This window comes from Mixophyes fleayi, chromosome 3, assembly GCF_038048845.1.
Source record: "Mixophyes fleayi isolate aMixFle1 chromosome 3, aMixFle1.hap1, whole genome shotgun sequence".
Taxonomy (NCBI): Eukaryota; Metazoa; Chordata; class Amphibia; order Anura; family Limnodynastidae; genus Mixophyes; species Mixophyes fleayi.
Window position 1 is genome coordinate 90,868,219 of NC_134404.1, and position 25,142 is coordinate 90,893,360.

At 40.1% G+C, this 25,142-nt stretch overlaps 1 protein-coding gene across 1 annotated transcript; it reads right to left on the reverse strand.

The window, feature by feature from the left end:
* Nucleotides 1-312: 312 nt before the first annotated feature.
* On the reverse strand, nt 313-23,562 carry PFN2 (profilin 2). Its single transcript, XM_075201958.1, has 3 exons — nt 23,219-23,562; nt 7,075-7,267; nt 313-3,283 (listed from the first exon to the last, which is right to left on the reverse strand). The coding sequence occupies exons 1-3, from the start codon at nt 23,348-23,350 to the stop codon at nt 3,186-3,188; spliced, it is 423 nt and encodes a 140-aa protein (XP_075058059.1). The 5' UTR covers nt 23,351-23,562; the 3' UTR covers nt 313-3,185.
* Between the last annotated feature and the right edge of the window lie 1,580 nt (nt 23,563-25,142).

Sequence of the window (25,142 nt, forward strand, 5' to 3'; positions counted from 1 at the left end):
TAAAATGGTTATTCTGGAGGGGGGGGGGGGTATTGTCTGTATTGCTGGTTTTCTGCAATTTACCATACATAAAACACCTCTGCACTGATAAATGTCCTGCTGCATTCTCCTCATTTGTTTGAGGCATGGTTCTATAAATTACAGAAAAACCTCTATTTGGAAATCCAACTCTTACCATACGAGACAGGGTTTTAATGTCATTACCTAGCGCGTCCACAACTTGCCAATTCCTCATCAGTTCTTTTTATAGCCACAAGTTTATGAACGTCTGTTCCCTTCATATCCCACCCAAAACAATGACACAACTCAATGTTTGGTTGGAATAAATTTAATTTCATCTGTCTGTAAACAAGGTGTTTTAATAGTTTATGGCATTTTTTTTAAATGCATATTAAATCAGATGAGTTAGACCGTATCCCAGATGTAACAAAAGTGCAGGGAAAGAAATGGACTAATTAACAAGAATGTTTACAGTTTTTTTTTGTTTTACATGATACACAAGACATAACAGAAGCAAAATACTAAAATGTTTTTACAGAAGTGCCATTCCAGAGGAAGTAGGACCTTTATGTCAGTTAAAACCCATCTCACAGCTTTGTTTGTCATATGGCACAGAATTCATATGAAACTATCACAAATACAGCCAGGTTCATTCTAAAGAATGCCATCTACTATTCTTTAGTACAAATCGTGTTTCTTTTATTAAAATAAACAGTGAGTAGCATTTTTCTTTTTAACTGACAACCAGGTTATACATATTTGAAATAATACAAAGAAATGTACTGAACCGTTTCTGCAGCAAGGTTTCCACAATGATTTTAAGGTGTTAATGTTTGTCAGCAGAACTATTGCAAACTACAACCCCCCTGAAAACTATAGAGCTAACCCAGCAGCAATGTCATCATTCTCAAAACTGTCAATGGAAGAGCCTCACAAGACTGAAGGTGGTAGTTACCTCCCTGAAGTTGACCAGTCTTGTACACAAAGTGGAGGCTGCCACGGCTAAACTACCAATCTATACATTCAGCAGGAACTGAAGGTGCATTGTGCTTCCCAGCTCAACTATGCCACCAGCTCCTGGGGAACTGAAACATGAAATATTGGTTAAGCCAAAAACAAAATGGCAGCCTCCACGTGGTCTAGGAGACAGGTCCACTTTAAAGATACATCAAGCCTTTACATGCTTGGGAAATATGCAGTTGCAATTGGTCCTATGAATAAAAATATACCACAACAGTGTACATTATTATTGGGGTGATCTAATCGTGATATTACCCACTAACCATCTAGAGCTGACCAAGAGCCTGTGTTAACGGCCCCTTCAAAAACGAAGGACTTCATGTTACCACTAGTGTTCTCTGCATTGCGTAGCACAAATGTGGCTTGTAGCTTGTTTGTAACTATATAAAGAATCTCCTAGAGTTTGACTGGTCATATACCCTAGTGTACATTTTTTTTTTTTTAGAGTTCACGTTTGTGGCAGACAAGAAAGACAACACTGTCATTTGCCTTAAATTCGCCACAGTAATATGGATATTTATAGAAGGAGAAGAGACCAGATTGTAGATTAACATTTGTAGTATGGATTGTTACCCATCATGTTAAGAATTCTCAAATGATTACAGTTACAGATCCACTGAGAGAAATACATTATAGACATACCCCCAACATCACCTCTTAAGAGTTAAAGGTATAGAACAAAGAACCCCATTAATTGGCGTTTCCTGTACCAATTCTTATTTCCACTCCGGCAGATGTAAAACCATTCTGCTGCAATGCTGGGTGTAAGATTTTTTAAATAGATTTTTTATAATTATAGGATGATTTTCCCCATCTTTACCCTGGCAAAAGGAATACATGTTATCAAATGGCTTAAATACGGCTTAAAAAAAAAATATTTGGCATAAACTCTAGTGTGGGGGAGAGGGGAAGGTATAACGATTTTATTGCACTGAAAACGCAGAAGCGCATCCTTCCAAACTTTCACTACAGATCAATGCCAAACCAATAACCTTGTGGCACTGTATTCTGCAGTCATGATTGCAGGAGGGATTGGTAATTAAGACACCAAAGACATTGCTTTAAGAGAACCAATAAAGTAGTGTGAATGTGAAGCTAGAATTTAGTGTTCTATGTAGGTATTTCCACCTGTGTCTGAGCAAAGGAAGACTAAGTTGAGCTGTGTATGTGCTCATACCACTCAAAAAGGCATCAGTCCAGTGGTTGTACAAATCTGCATTAGTGTTTCTCTGTGCACTGCCACTATCTTTCACCCATGCCTTGCTGCAGTCCTGCTGACTTAAGTTGCTAGGCCTCTACTTTTATACTAAGCCCAGACTTGCTGCAAGACAACTAACACTTGCTGAATTCCTATTGCTGGTAGCAGAACAGCACAAAACAGGCTCATGGCAAAACGGAGTTCAAAGTACAATGCCAACGTACATCAGCAAACGGTTTTATAAAACAGCCAAGTACCTGGTAATTTATCAGAGAAAGGACTGAAGCTACTTTAGTTGAGGTACAGTTTGTGGCAGAGTTTACATTCGATACTAGAGTAGCGTTTTTAGAATTGGACCTAAAAAAACAAAACAAAAGCCCACTTTTATTGAATGATTCCCAAATGCAATGTGCAACAAAGGATCAGACACTTGGTATTACCAACAAAATGGATTACCAGTCTATGCACAAAAACACTTTTAAAAAGCCACACATTTCAAATTACGGGACTACAGTGGGAGATGCAGAAGTATAATCACACATTAACAAGAGGATTATGGGAAAATGAAAGACATATTGTAACTACCATCTACAGTCTGGTAGATTGACATGAATGCAAACAAGAGACAAAGCAAGTGCTGGCAGGAACCGCGGCTCAGGGAAGCCGGTGAGGGTGAAAGCAGTCAACAGAACATCTTGTTGGGTTGTCCTATTGTGGACACAAGTTGCCATGATAAACCAATTGCTTGAAAACACAAAGAACAAAAATTTAGGGGGGAAAGAAATAAAATAAAAAATAAAATGGACACCTTTCCCCACCAAAATAGGGATACAAAGGAGACACAGGTTCATCCCCATCACCCCTGTTATTGCTAATAAAATTTCCAGTTAAAAGAATGCTTTGTTCAGACAGGAAAGTTTAGTAGCAATTGTTTTTTTACCCCCTAGAATGTGAGTTGGCCTAACACCTAGAATCCCATATCTCTCAAATATTTTGCCATTGCGAATGCCTTCTTATTCAAGCCACCTCCATGGACTCCTTCCTTCCCCATTGCAAAGACCAAGACTGAAAGAGAAGAGAGACATAGTGTTACAAGTGTACACTTTTACGGCTTTATACAGTAACAGTTTTAGTTTAATACAAGTAGCTGAAAATAGAGAGATTTTTCTGTGCATAAATACATTTGCAGTATTTTCTCTAATTGAAGCCAGTCTTAAACAAGGCCCCCAGGTTATACATGGGGTATACCATAGCTATCCAACTGGTGGTCCTCGGGGCATATTTTCTGGCCCTCAGTTTCCTGAAAAGCACCAAACACACTGACTGAACACAGTGTTCTCCCCAGCACCTATTTCCCAGGTGCTCCGCCCGGCTGGTTTTATTTGCCACCCGGCTCTTTGAGCCCAACAAAGCCCTATTATAATAGGAGAAAAAAAATGGTTTATTCTATTAGAAGAGGCACTATGCAGGGGCGGATCTAGAAAATGGTTCTACCCGGGGCGATTTAGGGGGGGGAGACCATGGCCTTATCTGTGTGGAGTTTGTATGTTCTCCCCGTGTTTGCGTGGGTTTCCACCGGGCGCTCCGGTTTCCACCCACACTACAAAAACATACCAGTAGGTTAATTGGCTGCTATCAAAATTGACCTTAGTCTCTGTCTGTGTCTGTATGTGTGTGTATGTTAGGGAATTTAGACTGTAAGCTCCAATGGGGCAGGGACTGATGTGAATGAGTTCTCTGTACAGCGCTGCGGAATCAGTGGCGCTATATAAATAAAGTGGTGATGATGATTATTATTTAGGCCCCGTCCCCTATTTGACAGTGTGCTGCCCAGCCGGTCTGATTGTGTTTTAAACACAATCAGAGCAGCCGGGCAGCACACTGTCCCTGCCAGTCGCTGCCGAACGGACCTGCACAGTCGCCGGCAGCAAGCCCCTGCCAGGGATCCGCCACTGGCACTATGGATCTACACTACAGCCAGAAGTGTGTTAGACCACTGACAACCAGTCTGATCAGTCCTGGCAGATGTGGGTAATCTCCAACATTTAATTTCTTTCTGTTTTACAATTGCCAAATCTGGCTGCTTCTTAATGCCACGGCTGGCAAACTTTTCTGGGGAGAACACTGAACACAGTTGTAGTAGAAATGAGACCTCTTCATAAAATTTGGACAGCAAGACATAAATGCTAAAAAGTCTCCCATGTGTCATCTTGAGAGATATGTGCTTCTATGTTGCAGCTGCTAGTTTCACTATGCAATCCTTGATAGTAAGTTACATAGATTAGCCTATACTTATGAAGCACTGTATACTGAGGATATCATGACATACAAGTATATATAAGAACATGAAACAGAAGGTAAAAAAAACTCTGTTCAAATGAGCTTGAGGTGAGGGGAGCATGCGATACAGAAAGTAGCGGAATATATTTAGCATCTGTGTATAACAGTGCTGGCCAAGTATTTCAATGGAGAGGTCTGCGTTTCTACTACAACTGTGTTCATAGGCCAACGCAATGTATAGAGCTTTAGGCTATCCCTAAAATATCAGTTATGCAGCATGGCATACCCCCTTCTTACTGCTATGGACCTACTATCTGTAATTCAGTGGACAATTACCACCAACAGGCTAGTTAACTGCCCTTATAAGCATACCTATACAAGAGTGAAGGCAGTGGAGGAGTTAAGGTACTAAGCCACAAAGAAAACACATGTAAGCCATCACAGTATTATTCTACTTTCTCCAAATCCACACAGGCTCATTTACAAACAGTGAATATAGGTGCAAAATGTATAGACCATAGCAAATTAGACACTTGCTGTTGATTGGCTGCCGTCGTTAAGTGAAAACAAGAAACTTACATCAAGATTAGTAAATGAACTTGTGTGTCCCAGAAATCAGCCTGTGAATCGGCTACTTGTGACAATCCCAGACAAGGTAGCCCATCAGCAAATAGCTGCTAACACTGCCCCTTGTGGTCACTGGCAGACAAGTTTCTCTGACCCTTGCAGTTTAGTTTCTACATGGGTCGGACAAAAAACAAGATACCTCGTTCTGTCACTTGGAGAAAAGAGAAAAAAAAAAAAAAAAGGGAAGAGAAGAGAAAAAACAGTGCAAATGCCAGTGTGTGCATAGCTTGGAGGGCACATTTGGGGACTATCCCTTTAAATATATTCCAACGTTGTGAAACAGATCTAAACCTCATGACGGCTTTGTACATCCCTAGGAGTGTGGCGTAAAAATTGCTTCTCTTTGTCTTAGACATTATAGAGTTACCACATTTAACAGAAGATTTAATGACAGCCTGCAGAAACAAAGGGAACATGACCTTTACATTTTACATGTTGGTATTTAATTTTAGAATTAAACAAAGACATTTATTGTGCTTAAAGAAAAAACAAAAAAGGAATAAAGCAGCTGCTGTGTTTTTGCACACACTTGAGAAGTGAACTAGCTAGTTACGTTCGTGGCATCTGCTGATGTATTGTACCTCTACAAGCTCTAGCACTATGGTGCCTCTCACAGCACAAGGCCGCTTTTGTACTGACAGCCCAACCACGGATTGCTTCGTACATCTGTTTACTTGAAAGCACTTGGTTCTGAAGTAATACTGCAAGGACATTAACATAATATCTTTTTACTAAAACTGCATATGCTGATTTCTTATTGCCATGCATATGTAGACAGTATTTTCATCATTCAACTAAGCTGCTGAAACTATTATTTTAAAATGAAAATAATTTTTTATTATTTTAGTAGCCAGATACATTGGACACTATTTATTAAAGGATGCGAGTGCCCCACATCCCCATTATGTAGTGCCTCTTTTGGGATCCCCCAAACAAGACTTGCAATCATTTGCCATACTTTCATATTAAACAGCAGGGAGAGGAGCGGTCAATGCGGGAAGACTAAACTGTCCTTGCTTGAAGCATGTTTATGACATGAAGCACCTGATTGGTCACTGCTCATATCCAATCAGGTGCCGCATTCATTGGAAACATTCAATGGATAGTTTGAAAGCCACAGGGTGAGAGGCAGGGTTGCTAAAGAGGTTCATTGTCCCAAGTGCACAACCACTGTAACAAGTAGTAAGATATTAAGGATGGATATAAGGAGTCAAAGTTTTCAATTACTGTTTGATGAATCATTAAACCTCAGAGTGAAAACTGTGTATGACGGTGAAGTAAACCTAATGGCTATTGGAAATTATCTTTAATTTGATATCATAAAAAGTATACAAGAAAAAATAAATAAAATGCATAGTGTAATACAAATTACTGAATTCAATTAAAACCTGATGCCTCAGGATATAGCTATTAATTCTGAGTGTAAGTAGAATCTTGACTGGTATTAACAGGACAGCTTACCTCTCTGTCTATAATACCCAGTCTTGTTTTATTGCGGTGTTTGTTCCCAATTGTCCAGTGCTATGGAATATGCTGGCGCTATATAAATAAATGTTAATCTGGGAATGATAGCAATTTCAGTAAAATTCAGTGTATTACACTCCATGAGCTTCATGAGCACAGCACACTTTTAAAGTCAGAAAGAACAAATCACTGAAGAGATTGGTCAGCTTGGTCAAGTGGCCCAGGGACCCCCTCTAACAATAAACTAAACAGTTTGGCAGGTGGGTTTAAGGCTCTCATTAGTAAGCTGATGCACAAGTGGCCAGACTCCCCTAATGAAGTATAATGAGTAATACACACCACGGTCCTGAAAACCAGAGCTCATCAAAACACACCATAAGAAGCAGACAGATATATTAATGCAGCGTTACTTACACTTCAGCAAACCTAAGAGATAACGTTTTAAAGAACCACTTTTAAGATGGGTCAATCAAAATAGGTCCTACCTCTGACAGCTTTGCCTAAAGAAATGTTGTATGTAGGTTCTCCGCCTTGACTTTTTGTCCTGATGTCCATCGTGTTATCGTTTTCAATATACAGGCTGTCTCTGATAACCGAGCATTTCTTTCCGCCAACAGTTAGACCATTAGTGAAGAATCCTTCTCTATCCTTTCCTATCAGCACATCAATTTCTACAGGCTTGAGTGTAAAGACAAAACGAAAAAGGAGGTTAATCTCTAAATAGAAAACTTCAAAACACACAATGTAAGAGACAGGCACTTGACAGCAGCAAAATGAGGAATTACAGAAGACATGTACCCATGGCTGCCACTGGTACTCTGAATGAACACTGCAGGAGGACGTAGGGTATATAACCACTGGTGCTACATGAAACACAAACACACACTTTACTTTTACAGTTACTGTCACCATCCGTCATTTTTATGCTAATTTGTTTTCAATAGAATTTTATTCAATTTAATAAACTAAGATGTACAATGTAACAGGTGGAAGTACCCCTTGAATTGGAGTACTCCTTGGAAGTCCCACTGGCTGAGAAACAAGGGTTTATGCCAACTGGGAATCCAAACTCTGGTATATTCTCTTCCATGCCAGCTTCCTCTATATGCCAGATTCCCTCAGTGTGGAGGAGAGAGGAGGGCTCAGCACAGAGAGTGAGACATATCTTATGTCCTGAATCCGGCATTCTGGATTTTCAAAATTAAACTTGCTCAGAGGGCAACAGAACACAGATCAGGGCCTCTACTTATGCAGGAGCAAGTTCATACATCAGTCCCCACTGAATATTATCAGCTATCCTGGAATAAATGCGAAAGCACAGAGTCAAGTGAGGGTCAGGGACTAATAAAATATGAGGTAAATGATGGAGGGAGTTAATGATACAGAATGGAGAGCTTAATGATGGTGCAGGGGTTTATAATGGAGTATTGGGGTTGATGATGAAGGGGTCTGGGTGATTATAATAATAAGAATGACAGGATGGCGATCGTGATGAGAAGGAGATTGAAAGAGCAATAATTCTGATAAACGATTGGATGGACCTGGGCTTAATGGAGACAGTATACACACACGGACACTAGTTTTCTACGTATCACCAGATCAGTTTACTTCCCTCAAATTGTACACTATGTTGGTGCCATTTAAGCTCGCTTCCCTTACAACCTTTGGCTTCCCTTACAATTCCTTAACTCTCACTCTCTTGTTCCTTTCACACCTAGTTTGTCACATGTGACAGCACGCAGAGGAGAAACGCTCAAGTTATTTACCAAACTGATCCATACTGATCTGCATTAGCCAGTCAGGGCCAGATATAGATACACTTCTCGCTATACTGGAGAGAAATGCAAATACCTGTAATAACCCCCCCCCCCCCCCCACACACACACACACAATTTTGCACACTATAGTGGTAAAAGGCATGACAAGTTGTCGAGAAAGGGAGCTAGAGATACACACACATACACACCCGGATGTGGTCCTACAATGCTTTTTGTGGCTCTTATTTGCCTTCGTAAAAACTTCATAAACTGTTGAGATGCTTTTTCCACCGCAACCATATATAGCTGAATAGTTATGGACGTACTCATGCCACATCGTGCATACATCTTTATGCAGTGCCAACATTTAACTACAACCATACACAGACATTATTACCACATTATTATAATTTCCTCATTAAGGCTGCCTGAAAAGATTTTATATAATTCATATTAGTAACTAGGCTCACTTAAAGGTACAGCAACTAGACAAAGCAATATTCCACATTACAGCCTTACTTTTTGCGACCACCTCCCTGACTCCACGTTAGTACTGCAGTGGCACAGTAGACACTACATTTTTACACAAGAAAATACCTTCACATATTTTTTTAAATGCTGTATAGCAGAAGTGCCCACGTCATAGCACATAGACAAGACATTAGAAGTGTTATAGGGCTTCTAGAGAGCCTCTTTACAATGTATAATATGCCAATAGACCCTATAAAAAACCAAATACACAGACCTCACCATCATACAAAGCTTTTTATCTAATCACTTACTATACTGTGGATACAGTGTTTTATTCTACACAAGATCTTATAAATCTATTTGGGCTACCTACGACTGCGTCTTTACAGGCCGCAAACCTCAAAAATAAAAAAACCTGCTCTACATAAAACATCTCGTCAGATACTTGGAACAAAGTAGACACTTTCGACTTCTAGGGAAGGAGGTTTCTACCATTTCACAGCAGACTTTAAAAAGTCTATATCAAAATACACCCAAAACATATTGGGGTATACAAAATGGTTTTAATGTTTCTTAAAATTGTGTTGCTGTATTACACAGGTCTAATAGTGACCCTGGTCATATGTAAATTATGAAATGAATATAGTTCATACTAATAATTATCAAGGTTAGCTGTTTTGCTTAACTCCTTTGTGCAGTCATTTTGGGACTGTGCAGGATTAAATAAATGGCATGTCAGTTTCTAGCTTGCATAGTTATTTACAAAAAAAAATAAAAATTAAAATATGATTTAAGATCCACAACACAAATTAGATTTTTTCAATATTAAGCAGGAAGGAAAAACATTATTCAATGTTCATTTTATGACCGTGCTGCAGTGGAAAGTAAAGTTAAGCATTACCTCCCCACTCCATTACCGGCAGCTGAAGGCCTTTCTACACGTTTAGGACCACGTGGTAAAGGGATCCGCTAGGATAAAACTCCAGTCTGTTGAGCTGCTGCGACATCACTGTCCCTGTATATGTCCACACATTATACATGTACAAGTTTTGCCAGCTGGGTGGCATTAAGAAGCAATCGGTGGGGGCAGTAATAATTTGCAATAGTGAAAAATGTTGGAGGTTATTGCTCACACCTGCCAGGACTGGTCAGACTGGTGGTCAGTGATCTAACACTACTGTCTGTAGTGCTCACATAGTACCTCTTCTAATAGGAGAAACAATGGTTTATTTTATTATAATAGGGCTTTGTTGAGCTCCAAGAGCCGGGTGGCAAGTAAAACCAGCCGGGCGGAGCACCTGGGAAATAGATGCTGGAATTATTTTATGTATATTATACCACAGCCTTTAATACATTAATGTCATATAGTAGCTTTGTAAAATATAGGAAGAGTTTCCCCCCCATGACTATTGGCAAGGATTACTCTCAAAGATCAGCTAGAACTTGATTTGTTGCTATTGGTTACAAAAACTTTTTCTGCACATTAGTTCTTACAAATGTCCCAACAAATGCCTAATAAATCTGCTAAGCACAAAACCAATGGAGTCAGATTCTATTCCATGTTTGCTACTAGCTGTCCAATCAAAAACCTTTTCAATTAGTTACATTCAGAAATATTCCACACCCAACTAAACTCTGAAAGCATACACATGAATTGAGCCTTTTTAACAATTACCAAACAAAAGTCATAATCATACAAATTCAGACAGAGACAAGCTCAGAAAGATCATTAATATTTCCTTAAAATCATTCTCCTCCATTAGAAGGCTTACTGGAGACGACTGAACCAAATTAAACCAAAGACACGGACACGCCATAGCATCAAGAAGACTGACCAAGTCACCATACTTGGCCGGTTATCAACAAAACCACAGCCCTGTGTGACTGTACCTGCAGTCACAAAACCGAGGAAAGAGTATTGACACACAATGCATGAAGTAATACAGGAGAAAGGTGAGCTGTGTGTGTGGGGGGGGGGGGGGGGCAGAGGATGGTTTTAAATATGAATACGGTACTTCATTCCAAGCAAAATATTTTAATTCCACATTTACTTGACAATCCAAGAGCAGAACAAACTAATGATTTTTTTTTCATTACTTTATATAGTTGCAGCATGTGGGCCACTTTTTTTTTTTTTTAAGTGGCACACATGCTGCAACTATACAAAGTAAAATAATCTTATTTCAGAAGAGAAGTGTTATGGTTCATGCAGACTGGACAAATCTCAAAAAGTGAAATTCAGCACACAATACAAGTCTTTGTGTTTCGTTCTGCTGCTGAGGCAGGTACCTCACCACCAACATCCACCAAAAAAATTGAATAGGGGAAGGATTAATAGCCCCCCCCCTACAGTGATTGCAAGGAGCGCAGGAGACTTGTGTTACCCTGCACACCTTCTGACCGGAATGCCAGGGAGAGGCTGTGTCAGGAGAAAACAGTCACTGCCCATAGTTACTTCCAAGCAATTAGTTCAAACTAGGGTTATACATAAGCTTAATCTACCAGATTCTTCAACAAGATGTATACACAAGTTCTGATGCAGTTATAGGATCCTGAAACTAATAGACCTTGCACATTTTGGGGACTAACCACCTGTGCACAAATTCACAGATTCAAACTGGTGGAAAGGACATTAAAACCAGTTGCGGTAAATGTATACATGAGGACTGTTCAAGCTTATTCTGGGTAATCCATATTGACACAATAAATAAAAACCCCACTGTCTCATGGACAATTCCTCACAGGTGATTGCACAGCGTTTGAGCAGCAATTACCAAGTGCTTCAGCAGGCTAGTGCACTTAATAGTGTGCTCAAGCAACAAGCGTTGCCTATGAGCTAGCACGTGGTGTGGACTGCAGAGCAATAAGTGTTGCCTATGAGCTAGCACAGGGTGTGGACGGCAGAGCAATAAGCGTTGCCTATGAGCTAGCACGTGGTGTGGAAGGCAGAGCAATAAGCACACCAAAATTGCATAGAAGGAGCCATTTCCCAGAGCAACCACAGTAGAACACAGCAGGTTGTATAGCTTCCAAAATAAAGTCCCTTGAGGAAACATCATTTACTGAATGCCAATCTCTTTCCAGCAGACAACAAGCAAAAGCTTTAAAGTAATAAGATAGCTAGTGCCAAAGTCTGCATTACAAAAAAAACAAAAAACAAAAAAAACGAAAAACCAAACACTGGGAACATCTTTCATAAAGAAATACAGATAATTGTTAAGACTTCAGACCTCTCTTAATGATGCACATGCAACTTGAACAACTGGAATTAGGGGGAGAGAAGGATTCATAGAAGAATCTAAACTTGACTGAAACATGAAACATTTGCACAGACTAAATTGCTCATTTAGCTGCATCTCACATATACCACAGAAAGAACCCACCGTGACAGAAATAGAAAAAGGTTGTGTATGCGTCCTCTCCCTATCTGGATAGAAGAATGGGCATGGAACTGAATTTTGGGGAAAGTTAACCAATGTAATATGCAGATCCACCAGTGAGACACAAACTGTCAAACTGAAAACAGTACATGAACTCTAAACATAAACTCTTAAGCAACCGTTAAATCACCAGAGAAAAATGTGGTTAGTCTATTGATTGTATTAATAAAAAAAAAAATATATACAAAATAGCAGAACAGCAGAGGCCTGTCTCTCCTTTGTGTCTGCAAGGTTTATTCCTGGACCGCACCCCAGTCAGCCTTTCCAGCGGATCACAAAATCCAGCATATTCCATGGATCCGCAAGTTGTGCCCTCATAACCCTATCTAAAGGTCACTTTCTAGTCATCAGTGAGGGGCTTGATTTTCCATCCCTTGTGCAAGTATAAGCTTAGATAATAGCTGCTACAGAGCCTGGTCCACTTCCATATTTTAATTCTCGCCGTCGGAATTATTTTCTTTAAGCCAGCGCAAATACACTACATTGTGATTTCCTCCTTCAGATGCTATAGAATGGATGGACATCATCAATGTTAAAAGAAGAAACCTAATTTGCAATAGGCACATGTTACAATCTAGAAAGGAGTTCATTTTACTTCAGGAGCCTACTGATTTTAATAGTGTACCACATTTATCAAGTGGGCATGTTAGGCCAAGTCTTGGCATGAAACATTTACTGCACAGGTCACCGACTCTCCTATCCAGAGTAGCACACAATTTATGCAAACCAAACCCTTTCCATACTTTACGCAGCTTGGCAAAATGAATCCAACCCATCCTTAAAAACATAGGAACCTAGTGTTGTAATGTCACGAGAGCTGTAGTCATCTCATTCCATGACTGTCTAGTGTTGGTGCACTGAAAGTAGAGATGCTCAGGCTTGTTTCCCCGAGAACCGAAGACACCCGAACTTAGCAGATCCGAGTACAGAGCTGAGCCGGCTCGGTACTGTTGCGCGCTCTCGGAATTGAACACGAGGCAAAAGGTCATTGTTAAGTCGCCGGATCTCACGAGCTTTGGATTCCTTTTTAAAGATACAGCATAACGGAGGAAGGGCAGACCCCCCTTTTTTATTTTCTGCCACTGCTGTGTGCCAATGTGTCCTAGATGTGCTAGGAACTGCCGTGTGTGAGTCATTGCTCTGTCGCTTATCATCCATCCAGGTCGCTGCAGTATGTGTCCAAAAGTGTATGAAAATTATATTGTGATCTGTGAGGTGGTCAAAATAGACTGCAAATCAATCAAAATTAGTGTTATTGAGGTTAATAATAATGTAGGAACAAAAAAAGGTGCAAAATTATGTGATTTTAGTATATTTTAGGATTTTTTTTCTAAAAAATCCAAAACCAAACAAGCGCGATTTTGCCAAAACCAAAACACAAAGCTAATCCAGATCCAAAAACAGTTCACGGGGGTTAGTGAGCATCTCTAACTGAAAGCAATTTAATCATCATTTATAGATTTAGCACCAACATTTTCTGCAGCACTATACAGAGTTTGTTTAGTCCTTGCTCCAGTAGAACTTATCCAGTTTCCCTACCACAGATGAACACGACACAGTTGGGCCAAAAGCCAATTACCCTGCCAACTGACTATGGCCCGCCCGAGTAAAAGCACACATATAGGATTGAGGCAGCAATGCTAAACACTGTCACTGTAAAATGCTCATACTTGGCAGCTAAGTAACGTGTACATTTAGTTGCTATGGATGAGAGAAGAACAATCCTAATATTAGACACTTCATATTACAATATTTGTATGCTGTATTCAATATAAACATAAAAAGTATTAGGAAGAATTATATAAAACGTTTAGTGTCAAGGATAAATGGCAAAAAAACAGGAAATATGTGCTATCAGGAAATAGAATTATGTCCATACTGGGTTCACTGGCCACTTTGTTAGTTCCAAGTTCATAAAGAAACACATGCATCTCTCACATCTGCAAAATAAATGTATATATGAATACAATATTCTGTACAGGACGCCTCTCCACTTTCCCACCTACAGGATTTAAGAAATGGAGCTGCCATGCCGCTTTATCTAGCATAAATAAATATCATTGATTTCCCCAGAAAATATTGCCAGACAGGTGGCATTAAGAAGCAGCTGGGTGGGGGCACTTGTAATACTTTGCAATAATAATGAAAAATCTTAAAGGTTGTTGGCCACACCTGCCAGCACTGGTCAGACTGTGGTCAGTAGTCCAACACACTGCTGTCTGTAGTGCTCACATAGTGCCTGTTCTAATAGGAGAAACAATGGTCCCTCCCTCTTGGGCTCCGTCATATGCGGACCTTCCCCTCTCCCCATCCCACCGCCCTCTCTAGCTGTGCATTGAGCTTACTGAGTTACTGTGCTTACTGTACTCTCACCTTGTATTGTAATTCGTTTGTCCGTGTACGGCGCTACGGACACCTAGTGGCGCCCTATAAATAAATAAATAATATTATTATTATTATTATTATTATTATTATTATAATAGGGCTCGGTTGGGCTTCAAGAGCTTGGAGGAGCATCCAGGAAATAGGTGCTGGGGACAACACCGCTTCTAATGTGCAAGATGGGGTATAGGCCTCTTCACTCCGTAGAGCAGGCCTGTCCAACCTGTGGCCCTTCAGATGTTGTGAAACTACAAGCCCCGGCATGCTTTGCCAGTAGACAACCTGTTGATAGCTGGAAGGGCATGCTGGGACTTGTAGTTTCACAACATCTGGAGGGCCGCAAGTTGGACAGGCCTGCCGTAGAGTGTCCTATCTATCCATCTATAGACACTCTACGGTATGGCGAGGCCTATCATCTTTCTTGACAAGCAATCAGCTCAATTCCTTCCCAGCACCCTCTGACACCCGCTCTTCATTTAAGGTCACAAATGAAGATGAAGTATCTACTCTCTTATATTTCTACTCTACCACCTGTACTCATGATCCTATACCCTCACGAATAGGTAGATCCCTGTCTCCTGTCCTCATTCCACCACTAAAATCTGTAATCTCCCTCTCTCTACTGGTATCTTCCAGTCCTTATACAAGCGTGAAGTGCTTACTCCCATTTTGAAAAAACAAAAATTATGACCCAAACACTCTGCCAAATTAGTCCCCTCTCAGCTTCCATGCCCCTCCAAGCTTCTAGAGACTTGCCTATACTGGCCTCACATGCTTCCTTTCCGCAAACTTATTGGATCCTCTTCAGTCAGGCTTTTGTTCTCAACACTCCAGAGACTGCATTGACTAAGGTTGTCAATGATTTAATCACCACTAAAAAACAAAGGCCATTACTCGTCTTATTCTCTTGGATCTCTCTGCTGCATATGACATTGATGACCACTTCTCATACAAACGCTACAATCCCTAGGTCTTGAAGGCACTGTCCTATCCTGGTCCTCATCCCACCTATCTAATCGCTCTTTCAGTGTTAATTTCTCTGGATCCACCTCTGCTCCGCTTCCTTTATCAGTAAAGGTCCCACAAGGCTCAGTACTAGGTCCTCTGCTGTTTTTCATCTATACCACTTCTCTTGGAAAATGAATAAGCTCCTTTGGATTTCAGTATCATCTCTATGCAGATAATACACTAATTTATCAGTCTCCTGATCGCTCGCCTTCTGCGTTGTCTCGCTTTACTGTCTTTCTGCTATTTCATCTTGGATGTCCTCTCACCAACTCAAACGTTGAAAAACAGAGTTAATATTATTCCCAACCACTAATAGAAGTTACCTATCCGACATTTCTATTTCTGTTGACAAGACCATAAATCCTACCCCACAAGCTCGCTGCCTAGGTGTGATACTTAACTTGCAACTATCTTTTGTTCCCCACATTGACTATCTAAATCACGTTACATTCATCTAGAAAACATTTCAAGAATATGTACATATCTTACACAAGACACTGCAAAAGCCTTAATTCATGCACTCATCTCCCGCATTGTAATTCCCTCCTTACTGGTCTTCCCCCTAAACAGACTTAAACCCCTATGATCTATTTTGCACACAGCGGCCAGACTGATTTTCCCTGAAAATCATTCTTCCTCTACTGAGCCACTGTCAGTCTCTACATTGGTTGACTGTTTTTTTTACAGAATCCAATATAAAATTCTTCTACCAACATACAAAGCTATCAACAACACTACACCAGCATACACCTCCTCACTTGTCTCAAAATATCGTTTAACTGGACAACTCCATTCTGCGCCTCTCACCCACTCATTACATCTTCCCATTCAAGGTTACAGGACTTTTTTTGAGCTGCACCCACTCTGTTGAATTTCCTCCCTCGCACAATAAGACTTTCCTTTGGTCTACAAACTTCAAGCGTTCTCTAAAAAACCCACCTCTTCAGACAAGCTTATCATATTACTCAACTACCCTCTTAACTTCACTAGGTTACCCTATTACCACCCTTTACGCAATTCACACAAGACAACAACCCTCTGACCCCAGACCAACATTGCTGTGTGGCTGGATCACATTGCAAAGGAGAAAAAAAAACCTGATTTGTATGCCATCTGGCTGGACAAATATGCAGTATGTAGATTTAACCTCATGCAGCTGACTCCCATTGACCTATAGATTGTAAGCATGTGAGCAGGGCCGCCTTACCTCTGTCTGTTTTACCCAGTATTGTCCATTACGGTTTGTCCCCAATTGTAAAGCACTATGGAATTTGCTGGCGCTATATAAATAAAGGCTGATGATATACACGGACAAAATTTACCAGGTGGACGTGAGTGCATCACACTGAAAATATGACTGGTCCTACTTTTGAGAACACATAAAAAAATGGTACCACACCAAGGGGTATATTTACTAAACTGCGGGTTTGAAAAGGTAGAGATGTTGGCTATAGCAACCAATCAGATTCTAGCCGTCATTTATTTAGTACATTCTACACAATGACAACTAGAATCTGATTGGTTGCTATATGCAACATTTCCACTTTTTCAAACCCACAGTTTAGTAAATATACCACCCAAATGTTGTGTAGACCAGGCACTGCCATTTCTATTTATGCAGCACAGCCCATATTATGTATTTGCATAATGCACTTGTTTGTTGAAGCTTTTCTTTAGAAGTCCTGACTACCACTTAATTTCTTTCCTGGAGTGTCTAAGTGCCACACACACACACACACACACTAAATCTAGGATAATGTACTATGGTTTGGCATGGAAGTAGACCGAACAGAAACTAAGAATGCTTAAGGCATTTTCACAGGAAGTACTAAACAGAGGCAAGAGATTCGTTTTAGACTTTTCTTTTTTATATTTTAGAACCCATTTGTTTTGTAATCGTCTGGTCTTGTTAAGGTGTTTTCTCCACATTTGTAAAGTACTGTGAAGTATGCTGGCACTATATAAATAAATGTTAACATAAAAAATAAATTTTCTGATTTAATGATACTTGTACTTGTCACTAACTGTTCTTTTGGGGCAGGCTGTACTATTCAGGTTACAATTTTCCAAACCATTTACCAGATACACTTTAAAGGAAAAGTCCACCTTCATACTATTTTACTAGCCAGATTGTGTTCATTTCTGCTACCAATATACTCAATGCACAGACCAAGACTTATCTGTAGTCGTATCTACAGGTCAACAAGGCCAACAAGAAAAGGTCAGCGAAGGTGGATTACCCTTTTGAACAACAAATACAATTATTATTTGATATTAATACATATCAGCCACTGTGCATTACTGAGCTGAATTTATATGAAATGAAACATTTGGAGTTTTATAGTTTATTATGTCCACCGGGCTCTTTAACTCTGCTGCAGCAGGTTGTTAAGTTAGAGAGAAGGCCTCTTTTCTAACAGCAGACACAGAGTGACTGATCGCTTACCATACTTGCTTAGCCACAAGGATGTGTGTGGTTCAATTTATACACCAGGACAGGTCCACTTAAGTTTTAGAACACCTATGTCAGATCCCATTAAGATACTGCCCAAAAGATTTAAGAGTGACAGCTGAAATCTCAGGTTAACGCTAAACAAACTATTTTACCTTTAGGTCTGAAAAGAGAGTTTGGGAATTAAGTAATTCTTAATTTTAAATATAAAAATGTTCAGAATGAATCCCCAACCTCATAGGCCACAGATCTATTTTGTACAAAAACTACTGGTTAGGTTTAAAAGGATTGAAATACCGATAGTGTTCTCATTAATAATCATATCCGTAACAGATAGCCAAGCTAGGAAAAATTAGACAAAAAAAAAAAAAACCCAGACAATTATTGTCTTCTTATGACAAATTATTATTTAAACAGCACACAACGGAATAAGGCAGAGAAGATTGATTCTTAAAAAGATATTCCCATTCAAAAGAACATTTTATTCAATACCCTCTCTAGCAGAACGGTGGGTGGTCCCATGCCAACTCGCCAATGCCAGGGCTGCAATGGTTTCTCATGGAACGTGTTGAGCATAATTGTACACTAACACCACAAAATTCTTTGCAATTCGGGTGGCCACACATGGCTCGATCCTGGCACTCAACTAGAGGGTAGAGCAACAGGACCATTGCTCAATTTGTTTCTGGCCGGCTTAAAAACCATTAAAAATATTGCTTGAAAACTGAATTGTATACAACCCGATTTAACCTCGTAGAATAATTTTTGTACAAACTAATAAAAACCAAATTGTCCCTGTCCAACTAACAATGACTGAATTTGACGTCTCCTAGATTGTCAAACTAGGGAGAGGCCCTGGTACAGTAGTAACATACCCCAATCTTTAGGGATTTCTGGCATGGGATCCCACCTTCCTTCTAGTTGGGGGAAAATATGCAGTTTTCTAATCACACTTTAAATTGGTGAATAATATGTCCAACCACTCTTGTAGACCTCCCTGAAGGGAAGAAGATTGTGTTCCCTGTTCGCAACATTAGGCCAAACGTGATCTGGTTTAAGGGCAAATCTACCTTTGTGGTCTGCAAAGTGTACATAAAATACCCAAATGGGTAATGTAAATATAAAACCTAACCTAGCTTTAGTGGTTCATTAGATACACTCAGCGTACCAAACAGGTACTGCTTACTACAGAATGGCACCATTGTTGTCTACAAATATTTCTAATAAATAACAAACAGGGATTGTAAAAAAAATTTGGGGACATGTAAAAAAACCCATTAAATAGACCATTAAAGAATGTATAAATTGGTACTATACAAACATACTGAAAGGGATCCACCTTCAATGGCATGGAGACTCATAAGTTATTTACAGCAATACAAATTTAATATGTCCCTTCATACTACACTAGGTACCATCCCATACACTGAAAGGACTATGTCCAACTAACTCAGAACAGGCTAAATATGGCTTAGAATTTTATAGCTTCCTATAAAAAACCAAAACCACGCAATATATGTAGGGGTGGGCCCTATAAATGCCATACACCTTCCCGAATCATCACATTCCAACCACTTCATTCAGTCCTGCTAAGGGTCTGTTCTGCTTTCAATTCCTTACAGTCCAAAGCAGCTGCTCTTCGTAGTCTAATAAAGAGAACACACACCCGCAGCTGCTGTAATATTATGTCTGCTATAAACCACAGCCAAGTGACCAAAGAAGCATCCGCAAGGGTACTCTGTGCAAAGAAACGGGTGTCAAATTGGGACAGGATGTCAGTTAGTGAAACATTTAATACAAGGATGGTTAAGTTATGTTTCTAAAAACAAAATGTATTACTGTGCACCAGTAGAAAACCTGACCAAGCCAGGCCACAACAAAAGAGGTCCCGGTGTGGAGAGCTGGCCACACCAGAGCATACTATCTGGCCCACGCTGCCAGCGCATCTGCTGCCATTCATGGGAGCTCTGTAACTAGTGGCACAGAGTGTAAAATCTCCTTACATTGATGAAAAACGGTAGCATTGTATATTGAATGCATTAATGTGCATTAAAGGTGGGGGTTTTTGTGTTGCTGGACGTGTGAGCAGTGCCACGGACCAGAACTACCAATGAAGTTTTCTTACAATATGATAGCTTCCAGTCTGCCCTTGTAACATTATTTGCGTGCCAAAAAAAACATTTAAAAGTCATGTGTATTTTTCTGCCATGCTAATCCTTCTATTTTTAAATTGTTTTCTACCAAAGGACGTGACCAAACCATGCTACCAAAGATTTGCTGCTTTGAATTTTAGTTATGTTAATTTACTGAATGTACAGTTTAAATCTGTTATAGATGACAGAGGTAATCAAATTATGTCCAAGTTCATACAAATCACTATATATTCTACATGTTACAATTAGTTGACTTGGAGCTGGAAGGTCAGAGATCAGAGTTTTTGGTCTTGACAAGCAAGAAAGCATTTTGATCATAGGGAGCCCCATATTTTAGGTGACCCAGTTTATGTTACAATAAAACACTGGAGTTCTTCATATACAAGACCTGCGAGTGTTGTTTTTATGCTGGTTATGGATTAAGAAAACATTGCTGTTCCAGAAGTGTCACAGACTGGATTATGGTTGTATGCGAGAGCTTACATTCTAGCACCAACACAAAAAAAGGGGAAATCACAATAAATTCTAAACTTGCAGTAGAGGTTATAACATTTTGTAATATTATGTAATGGGTAACCTAACAGTCTGAAACTTAGCGTTTATGCCTAGGTGGATTATAAATGCACTACAGCACAACATAAGATTGCATGGCGTCTGCTGGATTCTTACTTGGAATATCTGTATGATCTACTTCCCAATGTTCTGATTGGAAGGATATTTAATAGATGATACTAAATGCCTGCACATAAAACACCAATACTCTAGCAAGTTAATGTACTAAAGTATGTTAAAAACCCATATATGTTTTTATAAAAGTTAATCCACGTAGTAAATTGGGAAACAAAGGCAATATTCAACATCTTGTATAAAGGGTTACAGAACGGTACAAAGATTAGAGTCTTGCATGTGTCAGCTTCTGCATTGTTAGGTAAGGCTACGGAGAAATCAGAACAACAACTGCCTGTGACTTTAAGTGAGGGTAGGCCTCCCAAATAACTGCAGAGTCATTCCAGGCCCGCTTACCCTGTAATGAACAGGCCCTGCCAATGTGTCTGGGTGCATGCGTCTCATCTGTTAGGGAGGAGCGGTAAATGGAGTCATTGTGACGTTTGCATAACCATTCTGTATTCATCAATTTAAAATGATAGCGGTTACATTAGTTGCTGCTTTTTGAAAGTGTGTCTGTTTCTTGCAATCAACTACAGCCATGCAGTAGGAAGAGATCATTAAACTACTAGAGGTTACATTCACTCAGAATCCTAATGAAATTAGAAAAGTGCATTAAATGTATTTCTAGCTCAATGTCTACCTTTCAACTTCCTGAAATTAGTTATGATTGTCAAGTATTCAGTACTTCAATTTGAAGACTATTTGATCAGACTATTGGTAGAGATGTACATGAAAACACATATTCCATTATAAGAAAAAAAAAACAAAAAAAAAACAAAACAACTAATCTTAAGTGGTAAGCAGAAGTTGTGGCCAGATCATTCATAGAAGGCAACTGTGGGCATCCCCTTCCTTACTCTGTAGTCAAACATTCTAAGGAAATTAGTCCTATTAAATGTACATGTAATGTACAAGCATATTTAAAGGTATCAATCCTGAGCTAAAAGTTGCCCTATATAAAAATATTAACTGGTATAGATGTAAAAGCTCAGTGTAAACTATCAACCACCTCAAAGAGGACAAACTGTGCATCCTTCATTAGCCTAAAAGCAACAAGGATGGGAAAATCATTACCCATGACCCCAAGTACCAGAACCCCAAACATAACATATCCGTGAAAGTCATTATAAGCCAGAATACACAAAGCACCTTGTATATTAGCTTTAGTGGTGCTTTAAGAGGCATGCGCCTGAAAAAACCTAAAATATCCTATAGAAAGTCTAATTAGTCAAATCCAAGACTAGGACAAATACTAAATTTATAAACGGGTCTTGAAAAAAAAAAAAAAAACATTCAAATGAAAAGAAAAAAAAAAAAGTGACAGCAAGTGTCAGTGTAATATGAGCTGTCCAAGGCTCTGTAAAGCCTTCAGCAGCTCATGTATGACATGGCTGGCCATCTATGGCACAAAGTGGTGCTGACAGGCCAATCTCAGATACTTAACTAATCATCTCTTTGTAGACACGCAAGAAAACCCCTGCAAATTGTCATTACCAATGTGACCAAGACATCTTTGTTATTAGCCAAGGATATTGCTTTATAAATGCATCACTAACACTGCTGTAACATGTAACCTTGATTAAATTACTGGCACTAAACAATAAACACATCACCACATTGAGCTAGTGTGCAGGAATGACAAACGACCTCAAGTCACCAATGAGATCATGGTCAAGTTCTCATTTTTCAACCGAAGATCTAATGCAGCTAATGTGATGTGGTACAAAGGAGAACTAGCTCAGCACAATCTTTATTGCATCTCTGGATTGAAGATATGATTCAACGTTATGCATTCAATTCTCAACAATTACTAATAGGGGTAAACTCATTTTTGAAATGGCAATTAAAAGACACTACAGTTATTTGGCCTACTGAAGACAAAGATAAACCTTGGGGGTTACCGCATCATACAGGCCCCGTGTTACAGATAAAATCAATGGGAGCACGCCATCTTGCAGAAGAACATGGTGTCGGAGGCGGGATTCACGAAAGGTGCTTACGTCGAATACGTAAATCTCATGACAGTATCTTGGAGCTACGCTAAAACCTTTTAGTCAGTGAAATCTGCGGCCGGCCTGATGCAGCCTCTCATCCTACGCTAGATAACGGTCCGGGCCGCGGAGATAACGGATCGCAGTATACACAATGGATGACACAATGATGGGACAGGGACACTGCACTCATGTAATAGCCGCATGATGAAGCCATCAGTCACCATGGGGTGATACTAATGAGCCCGGTATCTGCAGGGTCCCCGCGGCAGGTGCACTAACATTTACTACGGGCTTCTCTCTTACCGTCAAGGTCTGGAAGAAGCCCCCGGGAGTTGTTGCCCAGACGTATTTGGCGTCCACGTAACCGACAATGGCGGCCTCCTGGCAGCTGCCATCGGCCATCAGCATATCCACGTAATCCTGCCAGCCGGACATCTTCAGTGGGGGGGGACACCGAGAGGGGCGACCGAAAGGTACCGGTGCTGATGAGAGCGGGGAGCCCGGGGTAGGGATAAGGGTAGTCGGTAGCGGGGATGAAGCGGCTCCGTCACGTCCAGAGATAATCTGAGCTCCGGCAGCCGGGAGAAGCCAAGGAAATAGGGCAGAGCCCGGGTGTAGCCCCCCTCCCCCTGTAATGCCGATGCAGATCCCTCCGCCAGCAGCGGAAGGACACTGACACACCTCCACGTGTAGGCGACACATTCATCACACAGAGCAGTGCTCGGGCAGTCAGGAATCACTGCACAGCCACAATATAGCACCAGTGGACTATAGTCATCATACAGTGTACTGCTTGTCAGGGATCACTGCATAGCCACAATATAGCACCAGTGGACTATAGTCATCATACAGTATACTGCTTGTCAGAAATCACTGCATAGCCACAATATAGCACCAGTGGTCTATAGTCATCATACAGTGTACTGCTTGTTAGGGATCACTGCACAGCCACAATATAACACCAGTGGACTATAGTCATCATACAGTGTACTGCTTGTCAGGGATCACTGCACAGCCACAATATAGCTCCAGTGTACTATAGTCATCATACAGTGTACTGCTTGTCAGGAATCACTGCACAGCCACAATATAGCTCCAGTGGACTATAGTCATCATACAGTATACTACTTGTCAGCAATCACTGCACAGCCACAATATAGCTCCAGTGGACTATAGTCATCATACAGTGTACTACTTGTCAGGAATCACTGCACAGCCACAATATAACACCAGTGGACTATAGTCATCATACAGTGTACTGCTTGTCAGGGATCACTGCACAGCCACAATATAGCTCCAGTGGACTATAGTTATCATACAGTATACTACTTGTCAGGAATCACTGCACAGCCACAATATAACACCAGTGGACTATAGTCATCATACAGTATACTACTTGTCAGGAATCACTGCACAGCCACAATATAGCTCCAGTGGACTACAGGGCCATCTTAACAACATTATGAAAACAACTCATTTCTGCTTTCCTCACTGTATATTCCAACTGCCATAACCTGAGCTAAACTTACTGGAGTTATGCCCATTTTAATATAATTTATACAATGCAGCCCAGATGATTGTACTTGGGAAAAGTAGATGCGTACAAACATTACACTGAAAAGCAGGCTGACAGGTGCGGTACATGGAGTGTCAGCAATGTGCACTGCCAGCTGATACCTATTGCAATATACCACCAGTATATTCATCACAGCACAGTGCACTCTATTAAAGGTCAGGAATCACAGCACATCCAGCGTTTATCTATTATAATAATATAGCATCAGTGGAATAAATTCATCACACTGTATATATATACTACATGAAATCACTACATCCATTACATGTGGACTAGAAAATAATTTCAGTTACAGTGAAATACATGGGCTTCACAAGAGCTTGGAGTTACATGTTCTGATGCTCCAAACCACTTCTTCTGTGCCAACGTGTACCCCAACCCCTGTATTCTTTTACCTATCCCTGGCCCAACCCTCTGTCTACAGCAATCCATCATAAAAACTAAATAGAAATCGCTTCGAACTATTTATCTGTAATTCAAATGTGAATAAAAGGCTAATATTTTTTTTTAATAAACAATAATGAAATGCAAAGTGATCAGAGTGTGCCCTGTGTCTCTCTGTCCTTTTTAAATATATGGAAACTGGCATCACAATTGAGTTTATGAAGAATGTTTTTGCTATTTGCTGCATAATATATTATAATGTCCAAT